A 22,157-nucleotide genomic window follows, 5' to 3' on the forward strand; every position below is an offset into this window, starting at 1 on the left:
TGAGCTGTTTAAAGCAATTACAGGATTGGACTGAGGAAATGGAGAGACTCTTTGTCCTCAAATGCTGAAGGTCTGAACCATGTGTTCATTTCTTCACTCAAAATATTGTTTCGAACTCCCTCTCAGCAAAAGCTGCTGAGCCTGTGTCCCCGGGGGTGGGGGGGGGGGGGGGCGGGTGGCGATCAATTAACAATTTCAACACTCAGGTTCATAGACTTTGCCGTGCAAGGGTTTTCATGTTGAGGGATCCAAGATGGAGAAGTTGGGGGCTGAAGATGTTAGAGATCAGAGTTGAAGAGTGTGGCGCTGGAAAAGGTCAGGCAGCATCCGAGGAGCAGGAAAGTCGACGTTTCGGGCAAACGTTCATCAGGAATTGATCAGCCCTTCATCCAAACTGGCTGTGGATGTAGCGAAGATTCAGATCAATTGTTATCTGAGTGAATGATGGAATGGGCTCAAGGTATATCTTACAATCTTAACCCATCCACTCCATGCAAGGCACTAGTCAGACCACAGGTGGAATTCTGTAAACAGCTTTGGGCCCTTTATCTAATGAAAGATATACTGGTCTTGGAGGTGGTCCCGATGAAGGTTAACTAGGGTGACACCAAGTATGGAAGCACAGAGGAACAAATTACTGCAGACGCTGGATTCTATGCTGAAAACAACAAATGGTGGCGATCACAGCGGGTCAGACAGAATCCATCGCGAGAGAGAGAGAGAGAGAGCAAGCTAACATTTAGAGTCTAGATGACTTTTCAGCAGAGCTCTGATGAAGAGTTATCTGGACTCGAAACACCAATTATGGAAGGTCTGTCTTAGCAGGAGAGGGTGAGTAGATTAGGCCTGCACTCACTGGAGTTTAAAAGAATGAGAGGAGACCTTATTGAAATATAATGGGGTCAGTTAGCTCAGTTGGTTGGACAGCTGGTTTGTAATGCAGCGTAAGACCGATAGTGCAGGTACATTCCTACCAAGTCTCCTTCTCAACCTCTCCCCTTGCCTGAGGCATGGTGATGCTCAAGTTAAACCACCACCAGTTATCTCTCTGACGAGAGAGGTAACCTTCTTCGCTGTCCACTACACCTCCAATTTTGGTGTCATCTGCAAACTTACTAACTATACCTCTTATATTCACATCCAATCATTTATATAAATGACAAAAAGTAGTGGACCCAGCACCAATCCTTGTGCCACTCCACTGGTCACAGGCCTCCAGTCTGAAAAACAACCCTCCACCACCACCCTCTGTCTTCTATCTTTGAGCCAGTTCTGTATCCAAATGGCTAGTTCTCCCTGTATTCCGTGAGATCTAACCTTGCTAATCAGTCTCCCATGGGGAACCTTGTTGAATGCCTTACTGAAGTCCATATAGATCACGTCCATAACTCTGCCCACATCAATCTTCTTTATAGTTCTTCAAAAAACTCAATCAAGTTTGTGAGACATGATTTCCCACGCACAAAGTCACATTGACTGTCCATAATCAGTCCTTGCCGTTCCAAATACATGTACATCCTGTCCCTCAGGATTCCCTCCAACAATTTGCCCACCACCGAGGTCAAGCTCACTAGTCCTAACTTCCCTAACTTGTCCTTACCACCCTTTTTTAACAGTGGCACCAGTTAGCCAATCTCCAGTGTTCTGGCACCTCACCTGTGACTATCAATGATACAAATATCTCGGCAAGGAGCCCAGCAATCATTTCCCTAGCTTCTAACAGATGTGGAGGAATTTCTTTTCTCAGAGAGGAGGGAATCTGTGGAATTTATTTTACAGGGCTGTTGAAGCTGGGTCATTAAGTCTCCCCACCTACGTTCGGGACACCACCCATGCCCTCCACCTGCTCCATGATTTTCGCTTCCCCGGTCCCCAACGCCTTATTTTCACCATGGACATCCAGTCCCTGTACACCTCCATCCCCCATCACGAAGGACTCAAAGCCCTCCGCTTCTTTCTTTCCCGCCGTACCGACCAGTACCCTTCCACTGACACCCTCCTTCGACTGACTGAACTGGTCCTCACCCTGAACAACTTCTCTTTCCAATCCTCCCACTTCCTCCAAACGAAAGGAGTAGCCATGGGCACCCGCATGGGCCCCAGCTATGCCTGCCTCTTCATAGGATATGTGGAACAATCCATCTTCCGCAACTACACTGGCCCCACCCCCCACCTATTCCTCCGCTACATCGATGACTGTATCGGCGCCGCCTCGTGCTCCCATGAGGAGGTTGAACAGTTCATCCACTTCACCAACACCTTCCACCCCGACCTCGAATTCACCTGGACAGTCTCCGATTCCTCCCTCCCCTTCCTCGACCTTTCTATTTCAATCTCAGGCGACCGAATCAACACGGACATCTACTACAAACCGACCGACTCCCACAGCTACCTGGACTACACCTCCTCCCATCCTGCCCCCTGTAAAAACGCCATCCCATTCTCCCAATTCCTTCGACTCCGCCGCATCTGCTCCCAGGAGGACCAGTTCCAAAAACGCACAACCCAGATGGCCTCCTTCTTTAAGGTCCGCAATTTCCCCCCGACGTGGTCGACGATGCCCTCCACCGCATCTCTTCCACTTCCCGCTCCTCCGCCCTTGAGCCCCGCCCCTCCAACCGCCACCAGGACAGAACCCCACTGGTCCTCACCTACCACCCCACCAATCTCCATGTACAGCGCATCATCCGCCGTCATTTCCGCCACCTCCAAACGGACCCCACCACCAAGGATATATTTCCCTCACCTCTCCTATCAGCATTCCGTAAAGACCACTCCCTCCGTGACTCCCTCGTCAGATCCACACCCCCCACCAACCCAACCTCCACTCCCGGCACCTTCCCCTGCAACCCCAAGAGGTGCAAGACTTGCGCCCACACCTCCCCCCTCACCTCCCTCCAAGGCCCCAAAGGAAACTTCCATATCCGCCACCGATTCACCTGCATCTCCACACATATCATCTATTGCATCCTCTGCACCCGATGTGGCCTCCTCTATATTGGGGAGACAGGCTGGCTACTTGCGGAGCGTTTCAGAGAACACCTCTGGGACACCCGGACCAACCAACCCAACCACCCTGTAGCTCAACATTTCAATTCCCCCTCCCACTCCACCAAGGATATGCAGGTCTTTGCACTCCTCCATCGTCAGACCACAACAAAACGACGGTTGGAGGAAGAACGCCTCATCTTCCGCCTAGGAACCCTCCAACCACAAGGGATGAACTCGGATTTCACCAGTTTCCTCATTTCCCCTCCCCCCACCCTGTCTCAGTCAAATCCATCGAATTCAGCACCGCCTTCCTAACCTGCAATCTTCTTCCCGACCTCTCCGCCCCCACCCCAGTTTGACCTATCACCCTCACCTTGACCTCTTTCCACCTATCACATTTCCGACGCCCCTCCCCCAAGTCCCTCCTCCCTACCTTTTATCTTAGCCTGCTGGACAAACTTTCCTCATTCCTGAAGAAGGGCTTATGCCCGAAACGTCGATTCTCCTGTTCCCTGGATGCTGCCTGACCTGCTGCCCTTTTCCAGCAACACATTTCCAGCTCTGATCTCCAGCATCTGCAGACCTCACTTTCTCCTCATTAAGTATATCCAAGGCTGAGACAGACAGAATTTTAGTCAGGAGGGGATCAAGGGTTATGGGGAAAAGGCAGGATAGTGGAGTTGAGGATTATCAAATCAGCCATGATCTCATCAAATAGCAACCATGACGTCATCGAATAGCAACTGTGATGTCATCAAATAGCAGTCGTGATGTGGAGGGGCCGATGTTGGACTGGGGTGGGCAAAGTTAAAAATCACTCAAAAGTACTTCCAAATAAACCTGTTGGATTGTAACCTGGTGTGTGATTTTTAACATTGAATAGCAGAGCAGACTTGATGGGCTAAACGGCCTACTTCTGCTGCTATGATCTTGCTATATCCTTCATTCCACCGCTACCTTCTGGCATAGACACTGCCTTTCCACAGGCACAGTGGGATTTGGAGGCGGGGACTGTAATGAGACTTTCAAATTGAACAATTGGGGTTTCTGAGTGCTGGTTGTGGTGCAGGAGACGGAACTGCGTTCAGGCATGTTGTTGAGTTGTTGCCTGAAGGGTTTCTGTGTTTACTTTTGACCTCACTTAAATGCTTCCTTTGTTATGTAGTTCCTCAGATTCCAAGCAGATCTCATCAAACATTTCCTTTGTTGTGGAATTCCTTGAAATCTGCTGTTTCATCTTTGATGATTTCCCCAGTCTATGTGCATATATTAGAAGCTGCAAACATTGAGACTAAAGCTCATGAATACTCAGGATGTATCCAGCAGCTCTGGTGAGGGAAGCTCATTTTCCAGGTGTCAATTTACCACCCATACTTAGCAAACATTGGGCTGGCGTGGTGAGCATTTCCATGATTTGTTGTGGTGTCACCATTGTCTTACCAGACCATAAGGGGCTGCTCTCTTATCAGAGAGAGGCGACTGAAGGTCATTTAACCCTGGGGGTATACCAGGCTTCAGGTGAGGGAAGAGGTTGAGAAGGAGAGTCCTTCATGGTAACCTCAAACCGGTGATGGGAATTGAACCCACGCTGTTGGCATCACACTGCTCTGCAAACCAACAATCTAGCCAACTGAGCTCAACCAATTCCTTCCATGATTTGAAAGCAAGTGTTTGTTGCGCTGGGGGATTCAATTAAAAAACACTCAACACCAGGCTATAGACCAACAGATGGTGTTGTGTGATTGTTAACTTTGTCTACCCCAGTCCAACACCTGCACCTCCACATCATGGCTAGTGGATTCAGACAACAAAGATCACAGGGCTCTGTGGGAGAGAGAAGGGATTGTGGAATGCTAGAGGAATGGAGTTTAAAAACGGGGAGATTATTCTACAGCTGTATGGGGTGTTAGTGAGGCCATACCTGGGAGTACAGCTACAGTTTTGATCTCCTGACTTGAGAAAGGATGTCCTGGCACTGGTGGGAGTACAAAGGAGGTTCATTAGGTGATTCTGGAGTTGAGGGGTTGGCTTATGAGGGCAGGCTGAATAGACTGGGACTATACTCATTGGAATGAGGTGGGGGGATCTTATAGAAACATAAAATTATGAAGTGAATAGTAAAGATAAAGGCAGGGAGGTTGTTTCCATCAGTGGGTGAAACTAGAACTAGGGGGCTTAGCCTCAAAATCAGGGGGAGCAGGATTTAGGACCGATTTGAGGAGGAACTCCTTCACCCAGAGGGTTGTGAATCTGTGGAATTCCCTGCCCAGTGAAGCAGCTGAGGCTACCTTCATTGAATGTTTTTAAGGTAGTGACAGATTTCTAAACAGTAAAGGAATTAAGGGATACAGTGAGAGGGCGGGTAATTGGAGCTGAGGCCATGAAAAGGTCAGCCATGATCTTATTGAATGGCAGAGCAGGCTCAAGGGGCCAGATGATCTACTCCTGCTCTGAGTGCCTATATTAGAACATTACAGCGCAGTACAGGCCCTTCAGCCCTCGATGTTGCGCCACCCTATCATACTAATTTGAAGAGAAAGTGAGGTCTGCAGATGCTGGAGATCAGAGCTGGAAATGTGTTGCTGGAAAAGCGCAGCAGGTCAGGCAGCATCCAGGGAACAGGAGAATCGACGTTTCGGGCATAAGCCCTTCTTCCTGAAGAAGGGCTTATGCCCGAAACGTCGATTCTCCTGTTCCCTGGATGCTGCCTGACCTGCTGCGCTTTTCCAGCAACACATTTCCATACTAATTTGAAGCCCATCCCACCTACACTATTCCATGTACGTCCATACGCCTGCCCAATGACGACTTAAATGCACTTAAACTTGGCGAATCTACTACCGTGGCAGGCAAAGAACTACCCCTGACATCTGTCTTATACCTATCTCCCCTCACTTTAAAGTTGTGTCCCCTCGTGTTTGCCATCCCCATGTTCTTTTGTCAAGGCAAGATAGAGGTTTACACTATCAAAAAATGATCATCGAATGGTGGAGCTGGCTAGATGGGTCAACTGATCTCCTCAAACTCATGTTTTGTCTGATCATCTTGCTTTGAAAGTGATAGTGAAGGTCAATCCAATTACAGTGGAGCTCTTGTTGACCTCAAGGCAAAGACAGAGTGTCCTAAGCTGTGGGATCAAAGGACATGAGGCGCCAAGGGAGACCAAACCTGAAATAAGTGCAGCATGATTTAAGATTAGAGAATATTCTGTGGCTGTAAGGAAGAGAAACATAAAGCTTTTCTCAGTATCCTGCTCCAGTCCTACATTGCTCTGGGATCTCTACGACTCCTCAAGTTCTGATCGCTTGACCATCGCTTTCATCTACTCCACTGACAACTGTGTCTTTAGCAGCTGAGGTCCAAAGTTCTGGAACTGCACTATTTTCTGCCCCCAACGCAACTTTCAAATCCTAAGACCCTTGAATGAGCTGCTGCCTGTTGTACCTTCACCAGAATCTCTGCTATTGCTATGGCTTTCTCTCAAACGAAGGTTAATTACAAATTGTCTTGTGTATGACATTTTATTTAGCGTTTATCTGGGAATCTGTGGTTTAATTATTCATCATACATAAAGAACATAGGTGCCCGTCTGTCTATAAATATTTGTGTTCAGCCTCATAAAGTAAGTTATGTTTGTAAAGCATGTTCTTACAGGCTCTGCGTTTAATCCTTTCCAGGGAAACCTGATGCCATGATAAGGGAGAATTGGAATTAGCACACAGAAGTGGAACTTGGCAGAAAATTAGGTAATGGATGATTCTAATGTGAGACTTGTTCGTGCCTTATGAACTCGACACAATGAGTAGTGTTAATATTGGTGTAGTTGGGAGGATTCTCTGCTGCATGCTTAGATGCAAGATGTAACCTTGAGTCATGTCACAATCTCAGTCCCAGTATCAATGCAGTGCCTTCATCCAAGCAAATGTGGTGATTTCATAATGCCCAGGAACTATCCTGTCATCTCTTCTGACTGAGGTGTCAATCTGATGTTAACTGATTCTGTGTTGTTACTGTGTGACCATTGTGAATTTGCTTCAACAGCCCCCAAACTAAGTCTTCACGATATTAACAGGAAAAGACAGCATAGATAAAAGATAAACTATTTCCAGTGGTTGGAGATAGGGGCATTGTGTGAGAATTAGGAGCTGGACCATTCAAAGTACAAAGAACAAAGAAAATTTACAACCTTCGGCCCTCCAAGCCTGAGCCAATCCAAATCTACTGTCTAAACCTGTGGCCCAATTCCTAAGCATCTGTATCCCTCTGCTCCCCATGCATCTGTCCAGACACATCTTAAATGAATCTGTCGTACCTGCCTCTTCCACCTCTGCTGGCAATGTGTTCCAGACACCCACCACCCTCTCTGTAAAGTACTTGCCGTGTGTATCCCCCTTAAACTTTTCACCTCTCACCTTGAAAGCGTGACCTCTCGTTATTGAATCCTTCACCCTGGGGATAAAGCTTGTCTCTATCCACCCTGCCCATACCCTTCATGATTTTGTAAACCTCAATCAGGTCCCCCCTCAATCTCCTTTTGTCTAATGAAGACCTAACCTACTCAACCTCTCTTCATAGCTAGCACCTTCCATCACCCTTGTAAACCTTCCCTGCACCCTCTCCAAAGCGTCCACATCCTTTTGGTAACGTGGCGACCAGGGAAGATGTTAGGAAGTACTTCAGCACTCAAAGGGTGGGAAAGGTTTGGAACTGTCTTCTGCAGACAGCAGTAGGTGCTGGATCAGTTGTTAATTTTAAAGCTGAGATGGATGGATACATTTTTATTAAACAAAGATATGAAAGGGATATGGACCAATGGCAGGTATATGGACTTAGGCCACACATCAACATTGATCTCATTGAATGGTACAATGGGCTCATAGAGTCCTACAGCATGGAAACAGATCCTTTGTCCCAATCCATTCACACTCAAGGGCCTGAATGGACTCTCAAATTTGCCATTCATCCATCCAAATAAACCAGGGGAGGGTTTGTGCTTAAACGGATGTCTGCCCTGGGACCGAAGGGACAACTTTTTCACGCAGAGGGTGGTACGTGTATGGAATGAGCTGCCAGAGGAAGTGGTGGAGGCTGGAAGAATTACAACATTTAAAAGGCAGCTGGATGGGTATATGAATAGGAAGGGACATGGGCCAAGTGCTGGCCAATGGGACTAGTTTAGGTTAGGAGATCTGGTCATCATGAACGAGTTGGACCGAAGGGTCTGTTTCAGTGCTGTACACCGCTATGACTCTCGAGGTGAAGTGTAATCGATCCAATCATTGGTTTTTGCTCAGTAACATGGAAATTCAGAGATTACAATAAGAGGTGCCAAACCCAGTCGTGAACTAATGAAGCCTATTTATCTACTCCTCTGCTTGTACAGATCTGGAGGATGCTGTATAACTAAAGGCCTATTCAAAGGCTTTTGTCTTGCATTCCTCAAAAGTACAGAACTTCAAACTGAACAGCAATTTACACTGCTTGGGAAAATGGTGCTGGTTGGTTTGACAGCCGACTCTGGTTCATAGAATCCCTACAGTGTGGAAACAGGCCATTTGGCCCGTTGAGCCCATCCCTGTAACCCTGCATTTCCCATCGCCAATCCACCTAACCTGTACATCTTTGGACCATGGAAGGAAATCAGAGCACCTGCACAGACTCAGGGAGAACGTGCAAACTCCATACAGACAGTCACCCGCAGGTGGAATCAAACCAGGGTCCCTGCTGCTCACTCTGGGTTTGGTTACAGTTTTGTTATGGTGGAACATGTGCCAAGGAACTGTTGTCATCCATCCTTGGTTTATTCTTGTTTGTAAAAGTCACAATGTTAAGACTGGATGACACAGGAGTAGAATTAGGCCGTTCAGCCCATCGAGTCTGTTCTGCCATTCAGTGAGATCGTGGCTGATCTGACAATCCTCATCTCCACTTTCCTGCCTTTTCTCCATAACCCTTGATTCCCTTCCTGATTAGAAATCTGGGTGAGCCTCAGCCTTGCAATGGAATACTGGTTTATTTAGCTTGATAAAATATCACAGAGGTGGTTCTGGACGTTTGTTAGACTGGCAGTTGTTTAAACTGGTGTCCCCCTCAGGGGTCATTCTGGATACATCATTATATTGTTTGAAATCAGAAGCAAAAGACAGAAAATGCTGGAGAAACACAGCAGGTCTAGCAGTAACTGTGGAGAGAGAAACAGAGTTAGCATTTCAAATCTAGTATGGCCCTTCTTCAGAGCTGAACTTTCTTCAGAATGTAAAGTTTGCAACGGCCTAGTCATATTATCACTGGATTGCGCCACAGGCCCGGGTTCAATTCCAGCCTTGGGTGACTGTCTGTGTGGAATTTGCACATTCTCCCTGTCTCTGCGTGGGCTTCCTCCGGGTGCTCCGGTTTCCTCCCACAGTCCAAAGATGTGCAGGTTAGGTGAATTGGCCATGCTAAATTGCCTGTAGTGTTCAGGGATGTGTAGGCTAGGTGGGTAAGCCATGGGGAAATGCAGGGTGATGGGAATTGGGTCGGTGGTGGTGAGTCTGTGTTGGATGCTCTTCAGAGGGTCGGTGTGGACTTGTTGGGCTGAATGGCCTGTTTCCACACTGTAGCATTTCAATGATTCTATGATCCGTTTGAATTCTGCCACAGCAAATGATGGAATTTGAATTCAATAAAAATCTGGAACTAAGGATCTAATGATGACCATGCATCGATTGTCAGAGAAAAACGCACCTGGGTCAGTAATGTCCTTCAGGAAAGAAAACTGCCATCCTTATCTGGTCTGGCCTACATGTGACTCCAGACCCACAGCGATGTGGTTGACTCTTAAACTGCCCTCTGGGCAATTAGGGATGGGCAATAAATGCTGCCTCCCCAGTGACGCCCTCATCCTGTGAATGAATTCAAGAAGAATTTGATTGAAAACTCACCTGTGTCAATGGTGGTGTGATTAACATCAGGAGGGCTGCTCCTATAAAGTTCAGGTTTAGAGAGAGAGAGGTGGTGACATTTGAGGGGGTTGCAGAGATGGTGAGGCGCCAAAGGGATTTGATCAAGGTTTTTAAAATCAAGGTGTTGCTTAACTGGAAGGCACTTTAACTCAGGGAGTGCAGGAGGGTCAGTTGATTTTGAGTGTTTTACCTCACCTCCAGTTCACAGAGAGGAGTGAGCCAAGGAGCACAGGGATAGACTGGTCACAAAGTGCCCTCTGTAAGTGAATGTTGTTATTATTATCTCAGACCCCTGGCATGGGTCCACAAGGCGGCCATGTTTGTATCCAGTGGTGAGACAGGCGCAGTGGCCTACTCTTGCCCCTATCTCCGATGTGCAGCTTTAGTGTAGAATGTAGCCTCACCCCCACAGAGCCGCCATTTCAGAACGGAAAGAGGCTCCAACAGAGCGTCCTGTGGAGATTGACTGACCCACGGAATGGCTCCTCATAGTTGCCACTTCACTTTCGCTTTTCCCAGCATCTGTATTTCTGTTCATTTTAGCTCGTGCCTGCAGCATAGAATCCTTCTGCAGGCCTCACCATCCCCGTAACCCCCTCAAATGTCACCACCTCTGTCTCTCTAAACCTGGTCTTTATAGTAGGTTAATCACACTACCATTGACACACGTGAGTTTTCAATCAAATTCTTTTTGAATTCAATCACAGGATGAGGGCATCACTGTGATGTGGAATGAGTTCCAAAAAAAATAGATTAACAAACAGCAGTGGGAGATTGAGGGGCTGAATGGCCTAATTGTTTTCTTCTTACTCCTCCAGTCAGGGATTTGAACCCAGTATCTTCAGAGTCTGAGGTGGGTGTGCTACCACTGAGCTGCAGCATACAGCCTGTAGGCCCAACATCAATGCATTCAGTAACACTAGAATCAATGGGATCTTTCTTTTTATTAATGTATTTTTCTTTTGCTTTCCCCCCCCCCCCCCTTGTAGGAAGCTGCTGTTAGAGACTCTGAAGGACATTGTAAATCTGGTGTAGGGGACAGAGCGAGTGGGTTACGGATTTACACCCCCCTTTCGAGAATCAGGTAGGCCTCAGTCCCAGAGGAATGTGAAGTGGAGACGGAGGCACGAGTAGGAGGGTGGCGGCACCTGACATCTTCTTGTGCCCATTGAGAAGGCGGGCTCCGTTACCATGGAGAGGACCAAGCGACTGAGAGTGACCGCTTACCGTGGCCCTGCCGCACACACAGCGGGAAAGACGGCGTGACTCCCGTCCGGAGAAGGAGGTCACCTTTGGTCCAGGAGAAAGACTAAGAGAGCGGGGGAGGGGGCAGAAGCTTGGCGTCCTAGCGTGAGGGATTCAGTGAGTGACAAGCCCTCTCCAGTTTGATGCTCAGTGACGACCTCTGGCGGTGAGTGACCTGAAGAGGCAGCAGTTGTTTGAGCCCCATGCCGGCAGCGATCAGCCGATGGCAGCACTGGGAGACCGAGCCGAGCTTTAGATGCAGTTGACGGTTGCCTCAGCAACGAAGCCCCGGCACTTAGCGACCGTCCTGACCGGAAATGGAGCCGAATCGCGCGATGCTGGGCGCGGCTGAGGACAGCGGCGCCCCCGGCCCAGTCCAACGGGACACCCCCCGGTTACAGCCCAGCGTTTTCCCTGAGCCGGGGGCTCAGAGGCTGGCGCCGGACCCCCAGGGCCCAGTTGGTGGGACAGGGCCTTACTACCACTCTGAACTTCAGCTTCCCGCTGAGGCTCCTCGTCAGGCCCAGTCACGGCAACTCCTGGGCGGCCCCTACCACCACCACCACCACCACCACTACGCACCCCGTCCCTTCCCACATTTCCAGCGCCGGCCTGACCCCCGGGGATACCCCACTCCGGAGGCAGGAGCTGGGGTGGAGGGGCGACCCTGGCCCTTCGGTCGCCCCCTGGAAGCCACACCTCCCGAGGCCTTCCTGCCCCTCCAGCACCGGTCCCGTCAGCTAGGCAAGGCCCCCAGCCCGGCCTGCTACCGCCACTACCCCCAGGCTGTGCCCGGACCCCGAGATGAGGCCCTGAGGAGGGACAAGAAGCCCAAGAAGCCGGGCAAACACATCTGCCAGTACTGTGGGCGAGCATGTGCCAAGCCCAGTGTCCTCAAGAAGCACATCCGTTCCCACACGGGCGAGAGACCCTATCCCTGCGCCCCCTGTGGTTTCTCCTTCAAGACCAAGAGCAACCTCTACAAGCACCGCAAGTCCCACGCCCACGCCATCAAGGCCGGTCTACTCTCCGCCGAGGCTGAGGCAGAGCCCAGCTGCCGCTCGGACACAGAGCCTCTGGGAGGGGGCGAGGAGGCCGGGCTGCACTCCGATGCCGACGAGAGCACAGACACAGACGAGGAGCTCTGCCCTGGCAAGAGGCTGTCCCAGCCGGAATCGCCGGAACCAGAGGTGGCCGAAGCTGGCAATCCCATCCTGCAACGCTCCCTGAGGGTGTCTCAGAAATACAGCTCGGACTCTGAGGTGCTCAGTGAGGAGTCTCCTGCCGGGCCCATGAAGGTGCCCATTCTCATCGTCCCCAAGTGCGGCCTCCAGGCGCAGGCCGAGGGCCCGCCAGCCTACGTCAAGACGGAAGCTTGCCCCAGCCCCCCTGTCATGGTCTGGAAGTACGGGGGGCCGCATACCATCAAGCAGAGGCTGGCCCTGCGGCTGAACGAGAAGCGAGGCCAGGACAGTGAGCAGTCCGTTAACTTGCTGAGCCCCCACAGCAAGGGCAGCACCGATTCGGGCTACTTCTCCCGATCGGAGAGTGCTGAGCAGCAGGTCAGTCCCCCCAACACCAACGCCAAGTCCTACGCCGAGATCATCTTCGGCAAGTTTGCTAGGCTGGCCCCCAGGCCCATGGCGGTCAACGTGGCATTGCAGGAGCCCCCTCCGATGGCCTGCAAGGACAAGGCCGGCTTGGTGGCAATCCCTGGAGACAAGCCTGACCTGGAGAAGTTCATCGAGGAGCACATCTTGCAGCTCATAAGCCACAACAACGTCTTGGTGGACCCCAGTCAACTAGACCCTGTCAAGCCACGAAGGTTCACCTGTTACCGGGGAGATGGCGGTGAGTTGCGGAAGCATCCAATGGCGCTGGGGGAGGCAGTCAGCGAGGCCAGGGCCTTCTCTGAGGAGTCACTGGGCCCGAGTGCAATGGACTGCTTTGTGCCGTCAGAGAAGGAGCTCTTGGGTATCCCGCCAGACACGGCGGACAGTGCCACGTTAACCCGGAGCAACTCCATGCCCATATCCTCCGGGAATGGCCTGGGAGTCCCCCAGGTGCTGAGGGGGAGCCACTCCTTCGACGAGAGGATGACGGGCTCGGATGATGTGTTCCACGCCGGCTCTGCCCTGCTGCCGCACCAGCGCATGCTGAAACGCCAGACGGCCATCGAGCTGTTCTCTGGTCTCGAGGGCCACGCCCCGGGGAGTTGCGGGCACGACGACGGGGAGCAAGGGCCTGGGACCTTCCCCAGGGGATCTCCAGCCGCCACGGGAGCCACCAAGACAGAAGAAGGGGAGTTGGCCGAGGGAGGTGACCCATCGCTGCTGGTGATGAAAGCCCAGAAGGGAGTGGGCACGGTGTACGAGTGCGAAATCTGCGGCGTCAAGTACCAGATTTGGGACAACTTTGAGGCCCACAGGAAGTTCTACTGCTCGCACGGGCCGCGTGCCAAGTGTGGAGCGCCCAAACCCCTTGGCGAGGGTGGGCTGGAGTTATCTCAGACCACGGTCTACAAGGCTGGCCCGGTGCTGGAAAACTTACCATTCAGGAAACGAAGGAAAGAAAAGAGTGTTGGGGATGAGGAGGACATCCCCGGTCGCTATGGAGGCCCGTACGGAGGCCTGACCTGGTCACCCCCCTCAGGGGCTGAGCCCAAAGCTGAGGGGAATCCCCTCACCGATCAGGAACCAATCCCCAGAACTGTCTCCGTGTCGACCATGACCACCTCAGGTTTCTTCGGCCTGCCAAGGGAGCCGGTCGCCGTGGCAACGGCAGAGGAGAGCGAGCCGCAGGCAATGGAGGATTCGCTAGGGGGGCAGGGCCTGGGCAAGCAGGATGGAGGCCGGAGGGGGACAGGCAACGAGATCTCCGTCATCCAGCACACCAACTCGCTGAGCTGGCCAGGCTCCTTCGAGCGGTCTGAGTCCATGGAGCTGCTTTCCGGTCCTGGGGGGCCCGACCCCTCCCCCGAGGTGGGGATGGGGGTGGGTCAGCACCCGCCAGCTGAGGTGGGAGAGCTCCAGGCCAGCCCACAGCCCCAGCCGACGCCCAAGCTGGTGCGCCAACACAATATCCAGGTGCCGGAGATCCGGGTGACAGAGGAACCGGACAAACCGGAGAAGGAGCCGGACGAGGCCCCCGTCAAGGAGGCCGAGAAGGTGCCCGAGGAGTTCCAGTGGCCGCAGCGGAGCGAAACGCTGTCCCAGCTGCCAGCCGAGAAACTACCACCCAAGAAGAAGAGGCTGCGCCTCGCCGAGCTGCAGTACTCATCCGGGGAGTCGAGCCTGGAGTCCGGTACGCTGTCCCGGAGTCTGAGCCAGGACAGCAACTGGTCGCACAGCTCCAGCTTCTCACTCTCGCTGGAGAGAGACGAGGGCCCGAAGCCTGGGACCTCGGGCAGGCTGGAGACGGCCGAGTATCTGACGGTGCCCTACGTGGTCAACAGCCCGGGCCTATTGGGCCAACAGCAGCAGCAGGAGCAGCAGCAGCAGAAGGAGATGAGGCGTTCGGCTTCAGAGCAGGCCCCGTGCCAGCCCTATCTGGAGATGGTGGAGACCCGCAGCAAGTCCTTCGACTATGGCAACCTGTCGGGAGGCCCTGGGGGGGCTGGGCCCCGCTGTGGGCCTGCTCCCGCCTCCTCCCCCGCTGTCAGGGAGAGGAGACGGTGCTTCCTGGTGCGCCAGGCTTCCCTCGGACAGTACTCAGAGAATTCCCAGCCGGAGCACGGGCTGGAGCTGGGCGAGCCGATGCAGGTCTCCGGTCACCAGGCGTGCGGGCCCGCCCTCCCAACCCGGGGACCTCGACACCGCCCGGCCTCACCCACCGACCGTCCCTGTGACGCCCCTTACCCTCCCCTCGACTTCCACCAGCCCTGGCAGCTCTACCAGCCGCCCCCGCCCTTCCCTACCCCCGGCTCCGAGCCCTATCCCCCCACCGCGCAGTGGCCAGCGGTTCCCCTGCAGCTCCCGTGCCCCTCACTCTCCCCCGGCGAGGCCTACCCCGGTCAGCCAGTGGAGAGGCGCCCTCAGGCCCGGCCGGGCTGGGGGGACAAGGAGCAGCCTTGCCCCTCGCCCCGGGCTTCCCCTCAGCACTCCCCCGGGCGCCGGGCCCACGCCCCCGCCCCACGCTCCAGCCGCACCCCTCCCTCCCTGCTGGTGCCCGTCAGGATTCAGGCCAACATGCCCACCTACGGCAGTGTCATGTACACCAGCGTCTCCCACGCTTCAGGAGGCACCCGCGGGCCGCTCAGCCACAGCCCTGGCCTGGTCATCTGCAAGGTGGAGGGCCGTTCGCCCGCCCAGGAGCCGGGTGGGGTAGGAGGAGCGCAGTGCGCCCCCTGGGGGCTGCCCACACCCTCGGCGACAGCAACAGCGGTGGGCACGGCCGGAGAAGTGTCGGTGCCCCTCACCGTGGGCCTGGTGAGCTCGGACGGGGGAACATCCATCGGGGGCAGCAAGCGCATGCTCTCCCCCGCCAGCAGCCTGGAGCTCTCCGTGGAGACCCAGCAGCAGAAGCGGGTCAAGGAGGAGAAGATCTGCGGGCAGATGCTGGAGAAGCTCAGCCTGCGGGAGTCCGGCACCCCCAGCACGCCTGCCAATGCCAAGGCGGCCAAGCCGCAGCTGGTGCGCCAGTTCTGCACCACCGGTGAGGCGAGGGAAGGCCAACCGTCACCCTCTGGCTCCTCCCCGCGATGGCACGGCCCTCAGAGCCTGGAGTCCGCCCCCTCCGAGGAGCGCCTGTCGCTTGGCCAATGCAGCGACATGGAGTCCCTGGAGAGCCTTGAGGTGGAGAGTCCGCAGAGAGGGCCGCCATCGCCTGGCGACCTCCCCTCGGAGCCCCCGCCCCTGCTGCCCCCTCAGCACAAGTTCCCCATCAGCATGCTCCTCCAGGTGCCCGTCAGCCAGGGGGGCACGGTGGTGGGTGGCACCGTGCTCCTCTCGGACGTGTCTGACCTCCAGCAGTTCCTGCAGTTCCCCAGCCTCCGCACCTCCACCAGCGTCAGCTGGTGCTTCCTGAATTACACCAAACCCAACCCGACCCGGCACATGGCCCCCAAGCTCTCCATGTACGCCACCTGGTGCATCAGCTCGTACAACCCCAACCCCCCGGGCACTGCCACGAAGGTGGCCCTGGCCCTCCTCAGGTCCAAGCAGAAGGCAGCCAAAGAGATCTACATCATGTCTGCTCTGAACTGGCCCAGTTCGGGAAAGCTGGTGGCCTCCAGCGGCTGGAAGCAGAGAATAGCCCAGGTGAGGATCGGCCAGATGTGGATCACCTTGACAGCGTTGTAGGGCTGTTTCAAATCAGTTAGAACCAAGCTAATCAGAGAGACCAGACTAATTGGGAAGTCGTTGCCTCATAGCATCAGGGACCCAGGTTCAATACCAGCCTCGGGCGACTGTCTGTGTGGAGTTTGCAAGTTCTCCTCGTGTCTGCGTGGGTTTCCTCCGGGTGCTCCCGTTTCCTCCTACGGTCCAACTATGTGCAGGTTAGGGTGGGTTGGCCATGCTAAATTGCCCATAGTGTTCAGGGATGTGTAGGTTAGGTAAATTGGCCATACTAAATTGCCCATAGTGTTCAGGGATGTGTAGGTTAGGTAAATTGGCCATACTAAATTGCCCATAATGTTCAGGGATGTGCAGGTTGGGTGAATTGGCCATGGTAAACTGCCCATAGTGTTCAGGGATGTGCAGGTTGGGTGAATTGGCCATGGTAAACTGCCCATAGTGTTCAGGGATGTGTAGGTTAGGTAAATTGGCCATACTAAATTGCCCATAGTGTTCAGGGATGTGTAGGTTAGGTAAATTGGCCATACTAAATTGCCCATAATGTTCAGGGATGTGCAGGTTGGGTGAATTGGCCATGGTAAACTGCCCATAGTGTTCAGGGATGTGCAGGTTGGGTGAATTGGCCATGCTAAACTGCCCATAGTGTTCAGGGATGTGCAGGTTGGGTGAATTAGTCAGGGATAAATGTAGAGTAATTGGATAGGGATATGTCTCTGGGTGGGATACTCTTCGGAGGGTCGGTGTGGACTTGTTGGGCCAATTGACCTGTTTCCACACTGTAGGGATTCCCTCTGATTCTCTGTCCAGGAATGTGCAGGTTATGTGAGCTAGCCATGGGGAATGCAAGGATAGGGTGGGTAGGTCTGGCTGGGATACTCTTTGGAGGATCAAGCGGAACTGATGGGCTGAATGGCCTGTTTCAACACTGTAGGGATTCTATAAAAACTCTTCTGGTTCACTAATGTCCTTTAGGGAAGGAAACTGTCATCCTTACCTGGTCTGACCTGGGGTGGATGGTTGGGGGGGGGGTCGCAGTCTTCGGGTGTTGTTAGGTCATTCAGGACTGAGAGGGGGGAACCCATGGAATTTGCTGCCACAGAGAGTGGTTGAGGCAAAAACAGAATGTTTTCACAAAGGGGTTAAATGCGAAAGGGATCTAAAGGTCTGGAGGAGAAAGCAATGATCAGCCATGATCCTGTTGAATGACTCTATAACTGCTGCCAGACCGAGAGAACAAAAGCAGTACAGCAGAGGAACAGGCCCTTCGGCCCTCCACGTCTGTCCCAATCATTGTGTCCTCACTAAACTAACAAACAAACCTCCCTGCCCATATGCAGTTTGTCTCCTTCTATTCCCTTCCTATTCATGGAGCCATCTGGGATGTTACCAATGTGCCTGCTTCCACCACCTCTTCAGACGGTGCATGCCAGGGCCCTACCACTCTCTGCTTGAAATACTTCCCTCTCACATCACCCTTGAATTTTCCCCTCTCACCTTGAACCTGTTCCCCCCTTGTAATTGAAACGTCAACCCTGGGGAAAAAGCCTCTGACTATCCACCCTACCCATGCCTCTTCTAATGGTGTGGACCTCTGTCAGGTCTCCTTTCAGCCACCATCATTCCAGTGAAAAGAATCCTCATTTTTTTAACCTTCCCCTCATGGCCAATACCCTCGAGACCAGGCAACATCCTGGTGAACCTTCTCTTCCACGTCACTCTCCCCTCGCCCTTCTCTTCCACGCCCTTCTGGTAGTGTGGCGACCAAAATACTGCAGACCATACTCCAAATGCGGCCTATTATGGCTGCAACATGGTCTATCATTGCTGATGAAAGCAAGTGTGCCATGTTCGTCACCTTGGGGCCACCCTCATGCCTGGTTTGCAGGGGCTTAGTCTGCAGGGACAACAAGGTGTCAGGAAAACCAATAGATCTTTCTGTGTATTGTGAGGGCAATTGAATGTAAAAGTATGGAGCGTGTACCTGGAGTACAGAGTGTGGTACTGATCACTGTACTGCCAGGAGGATGTTAATGCATTGGCAGCGGTTCAAAGACGCTTTACTCGACTAATCCCTGGAATGAGTTGATTGCGATATGAGGAAAGGCTGGGCCTGTATCCTCTGGAGCTTAGAAGAGTGAGAGGTGAACTAAATGAAACATATGAGATCCTGAGGGGACTTGGCCGGGTGGCTGTGGAAAGGATGTTTCCTTTTGTGGGAGAATCCAGAACGAATGGTGGTGGGGGGGTTAAAGTTTAAGAATAAAAGGTTGCCCACTTAAGATGAAGTTGAGAGAACATTCTTTTCTCTCAGAATTCCCTTCCTCTAAAGGCCGTGGGAGCAGAGCCTTTAAATATTTTAAGGCAGAGGGAGATAGATTCTTGATGACCAAGGAGGGGGTGGGGGAGGAGGAATGGAGAGTTGAGGTGAGCCATGATCTTGTTGAATGGTGGAGTGGGCTGGAAAGGCTGAGTGGCCTACTCTTGTGCGTATGCATTACAACAATCCTGCCCATTCTCATTGGGGTCCTCACTCCAGTAAGCGTTTCCTTCTCCATTACCCTGGTCTCCTTTGTCAGTTAAAACCCTGTGTCTAATGACACAACCCACACTGCTCTCAGTCAGAGGCAGTTCCAAAGACTTATGACTGTCTGAAGTAAGAAATTTCTCCGTATCTCTGTCGGAAATGAGCAAGCTTCCCATGGCGCGTTCCCTTCAATAAGACCACTACACACTTTCCCCTTCTACAAATGCTCAGGACATGGAAGAGTTAAAAGCTTCAATCTGCTTGGACAGGACAGGAAACAAAATAACACAATGCCATCTGTCCTCGGCAGATGAAATGGTATGAATCTTCGCAGTGTGATCATGATGCGGCTGGAAGGAAAGCAGCAGGAAGTTTTGAGAAGGAAAGGGATAAGATGGAGACGGGTGTGAACAAAGACCAACCTGGCAAGCAAGTGGAGCCCACCAGGATTAAAATCTTCGATGGCGGGTAAATAACTCGGCACTGCGTTCCGATCACTTTCTGTCTCACAGCTTCCCCTGGCCCGGGACAAGCACTGGGTTCCAATGACCCACTCAGAGGTTTCATATATTCACACATAAATTCATATATATACTCTCCCCCCCGCCCTGACACTCTCCCCCACACCCTGACACTCTCCCCCATGCCCTGACACTCTTCCCCACGCCCTGACACTCCCCCCTCACCCTGAAACTCCTACCCCTCACCCTGACACTCTCCCCCTCACCTTAACACTCTCCCCCTCACTCTAACACTCTCCCCCTCACCCTAACACTCTCCCCCTCACCCTGACACACTCTCCCCCTCACCCTGTCACTCTCCCCCTCACCCTGATACTCTCCCCCTCACCCTGACACTCACCCCTCACCCTAACAATCTCCCCCTCACCCTGACGATCTCCCCTCACCATGACACTCTCCCCCTCAATCTGACACCCTCCCCCTCACCCTGACACTCTCCCTCTCTCCCTGACACTCTCCCCTCGTCCTGACACTCCCCTCGCCGTGACACTCTCCCTTCGCCCTGACACTCTCCCACTCACCCTGACATTCTCCCCTCGCCCTGACACTCCCCTCGCGCTGACACTCTCCCCTCGCCCGGACACTCTCCCCTCGACCTAACACACTCTCCCCCTCGCCCTGACACACTGCCCCCCTCACCTTGACACACTCTCCCCCTCACCCTGACACTCTCCCCTCGCCCTGACACTCTCCCCTCGCCCTGACACTCTCCCCTCGCCCTAACAATCTCCACCTCACCTTGACATTCTCCTCGCTCTGACACTCTCCCCTCACCCTGACACACTGCCCCCCTCACCTTGACACACTCTCCCCCTCACCCTGACACTCTCCCCTCACCCTGACACTCTCCCCTCACCCTGACAATTTCCCCCTCAACCTGACACTCCCCCCCCTCACCCTGACACTCCCCCCCACCCTGAAACTTAACTCCTCACCCTGATACTCTCCCCCTCACCCTGACACACTCTCCACCTCACCCTGTCACTCTCCCCCTCACCCTGATACTCTCCCCCTCACCCTGACACTCTCCCCTCACCTTAACACTCTCCCCCTCACCCTAACACTCTCCCCCTCACCCTGACACACTCTCCCCCTCACCCTGTCACTCTCCCCCTCACCCTGACACTCTCCCCCTCACCCTGACACTCTCCCCCTCACCTTAACACTCCCCCCCTCACCCTGATACTCTTCCCTCACCCTAACAATCTCCCCCTCACCCTGACGATCTCCCCTCACCATGACACTCTCCCCTCAATCTGACACCCTCCCGCTCACCCTGACACTCCCCCGTCACCCTGACACTCTCCCTCTCTCCCTGACACTCTCCCCTCGTCCTGACACTCTCCCTCTCACCCTGACATTCTCCCCTCGCCCTGACACTCCCCTCGCCGTGACACTCTCCCTTCGCCCTGACACTCTCCCACTCACCCTGACATTCTCCCCTCGCCCTGACACTCCCCTCGCGCTGACACTCTCCCCTCGCCCGGACACTCTCCCCTCGACCTAACACACTCTCCCCCTCGCCCTGACACACTGCCCCCCTCACCTTGACACACTCTCCCCCTCACCCTGACACTCTCCCCTCGCCCTGACACTCTCCCCTCGCCCTGACACTCTCCCCTCGCCCTAACAATCTCCACCTCACCTTGACATTCTCCTCGCTCTGACACTCTCCCCTCGCCCTGACACACTGCCCCCCTCACCTTGACACACTCTCCCCCTCACCCTGACACTCTCCCCTCGCCCTGACACTCTCCCCTCACCCTGACAATCTCCCCCTCAATCTGACACTCCCCCCCTCACCCTACTCCCCCCCCACCCTGAAACTTAACTCCTCACCCTGATACTCTCCCCCTCACCCTGACACTCTCCCCTCACCCTAACACTCTCCCCCTCATCCTGTCACTCCCCCCCTCACCCTGACACTCTCCCCTCGCTCTGACAATCTCCCCCTCACCCTGACATTCTCCTCACCCTGACACACTCCCCTCACCCTGACAATCTCCCCCTCACCCTGGCATTCTCCTCACCCTGACACACTCCCCTCGCCCTGACACTCTCCCCTCGCCCAGACACTCTCTCCCCTCACCCTGACACACTCTCCCCCTCACCCTGATACTCCTCACCCTGACACTCCCCCATCACCCTGACACTCCTCACCCTGACACTCTCCCCTCGCCCGGACACTCTCTCCCCTGGCCTGACACTCTCTTCCCTCACCCTGACACATTCTCCCTCTCACCCTGACACTCTCCCCTCACCCTGACATTCTCCCCTCGCCATGAAATACTCTCCCCTCACCCTGACACTCTCCCCTCGCGCTGACACTCTCTCCCCCTCACCCTGTCACACACTCCATCACCCTAACACTCTCCCCCTCACCCTGACACTCTCGCCTCGCCCTGACACTCTCTCCCCTCACCCCGACACTCTCTCCTCATCCTGACACTCCCTCCCCTCACCCTGACACTCTCCCCCTCACCCTAACACTCTCCCCCCCACCCTGACATTCTCCCTTCACCCTGACATTCTCCCCTCACCCTGACACTCCTCCGTCACCATGACACTCTCTCCTCGGCCTGACACTCTCCCCCTCGTCCTGACACTCTCCCCCTCGCCCTGACACTCTCCCCCT

General features: G+C 53.8%; 1 protein-coding gene across 7 annotated transcripts in view; it reads left to right on the forward strand.

Annotated features, from left to right (window-relative positions):
* hivep2a (HIVEP zinc finger 2a) overlaps window positions 1-22,157 on the forward strand; it is a 248,332-nt gene that overhangs the window by 196,784 nt on the left and 29,391 nt on the right. For 5 of the 7 annotated variants that reach the window (XM_043695329.2, XM_043695330.2, XM_043695328.2 and 2 more), the window contains 3 exons: window positions 6,669-6,737; window positions 10,925-16,438; window positions 19,312-19,469. In XM_043695329.2, coding sequence (XP_043551264.2) covers window positions 11,498-16,438; window positions 19,312-19,469 — 5,099 coding nt within the window. In that variant the 5' untranslated portion in view covers window positions 6,669-6,737; window positions 10,925-11,497. The remainder of the gene's footprint in view (window positions 1-6,668; window positions 6,738-10,924; window positions 16,439-19,311; window positions 19,470-22,157) is intronic. The other 2 variants (XM_087991113.1, XM_087991112.1) reach the window with 1 other exon arrangement.

This window comes from Chiloscyllium plagiosum, unplaced genomic scaffold (assembly GCF_037043375.1).
Source record: "Chiloscyllium plagiosum isolate Xiang-an unplaced genomic scaffold, Cpla_swu_hap1 HiC_scaffold_10, whole genome shotgun sequence".
NCBI classification, from domain to species: Eukaryota; Metazoa; Chordata; class Chondrichthyes; order Orectolobiformes; family Hemiscylliidae; genus Chiloscyllium; species Chiloscyllium plagiosum.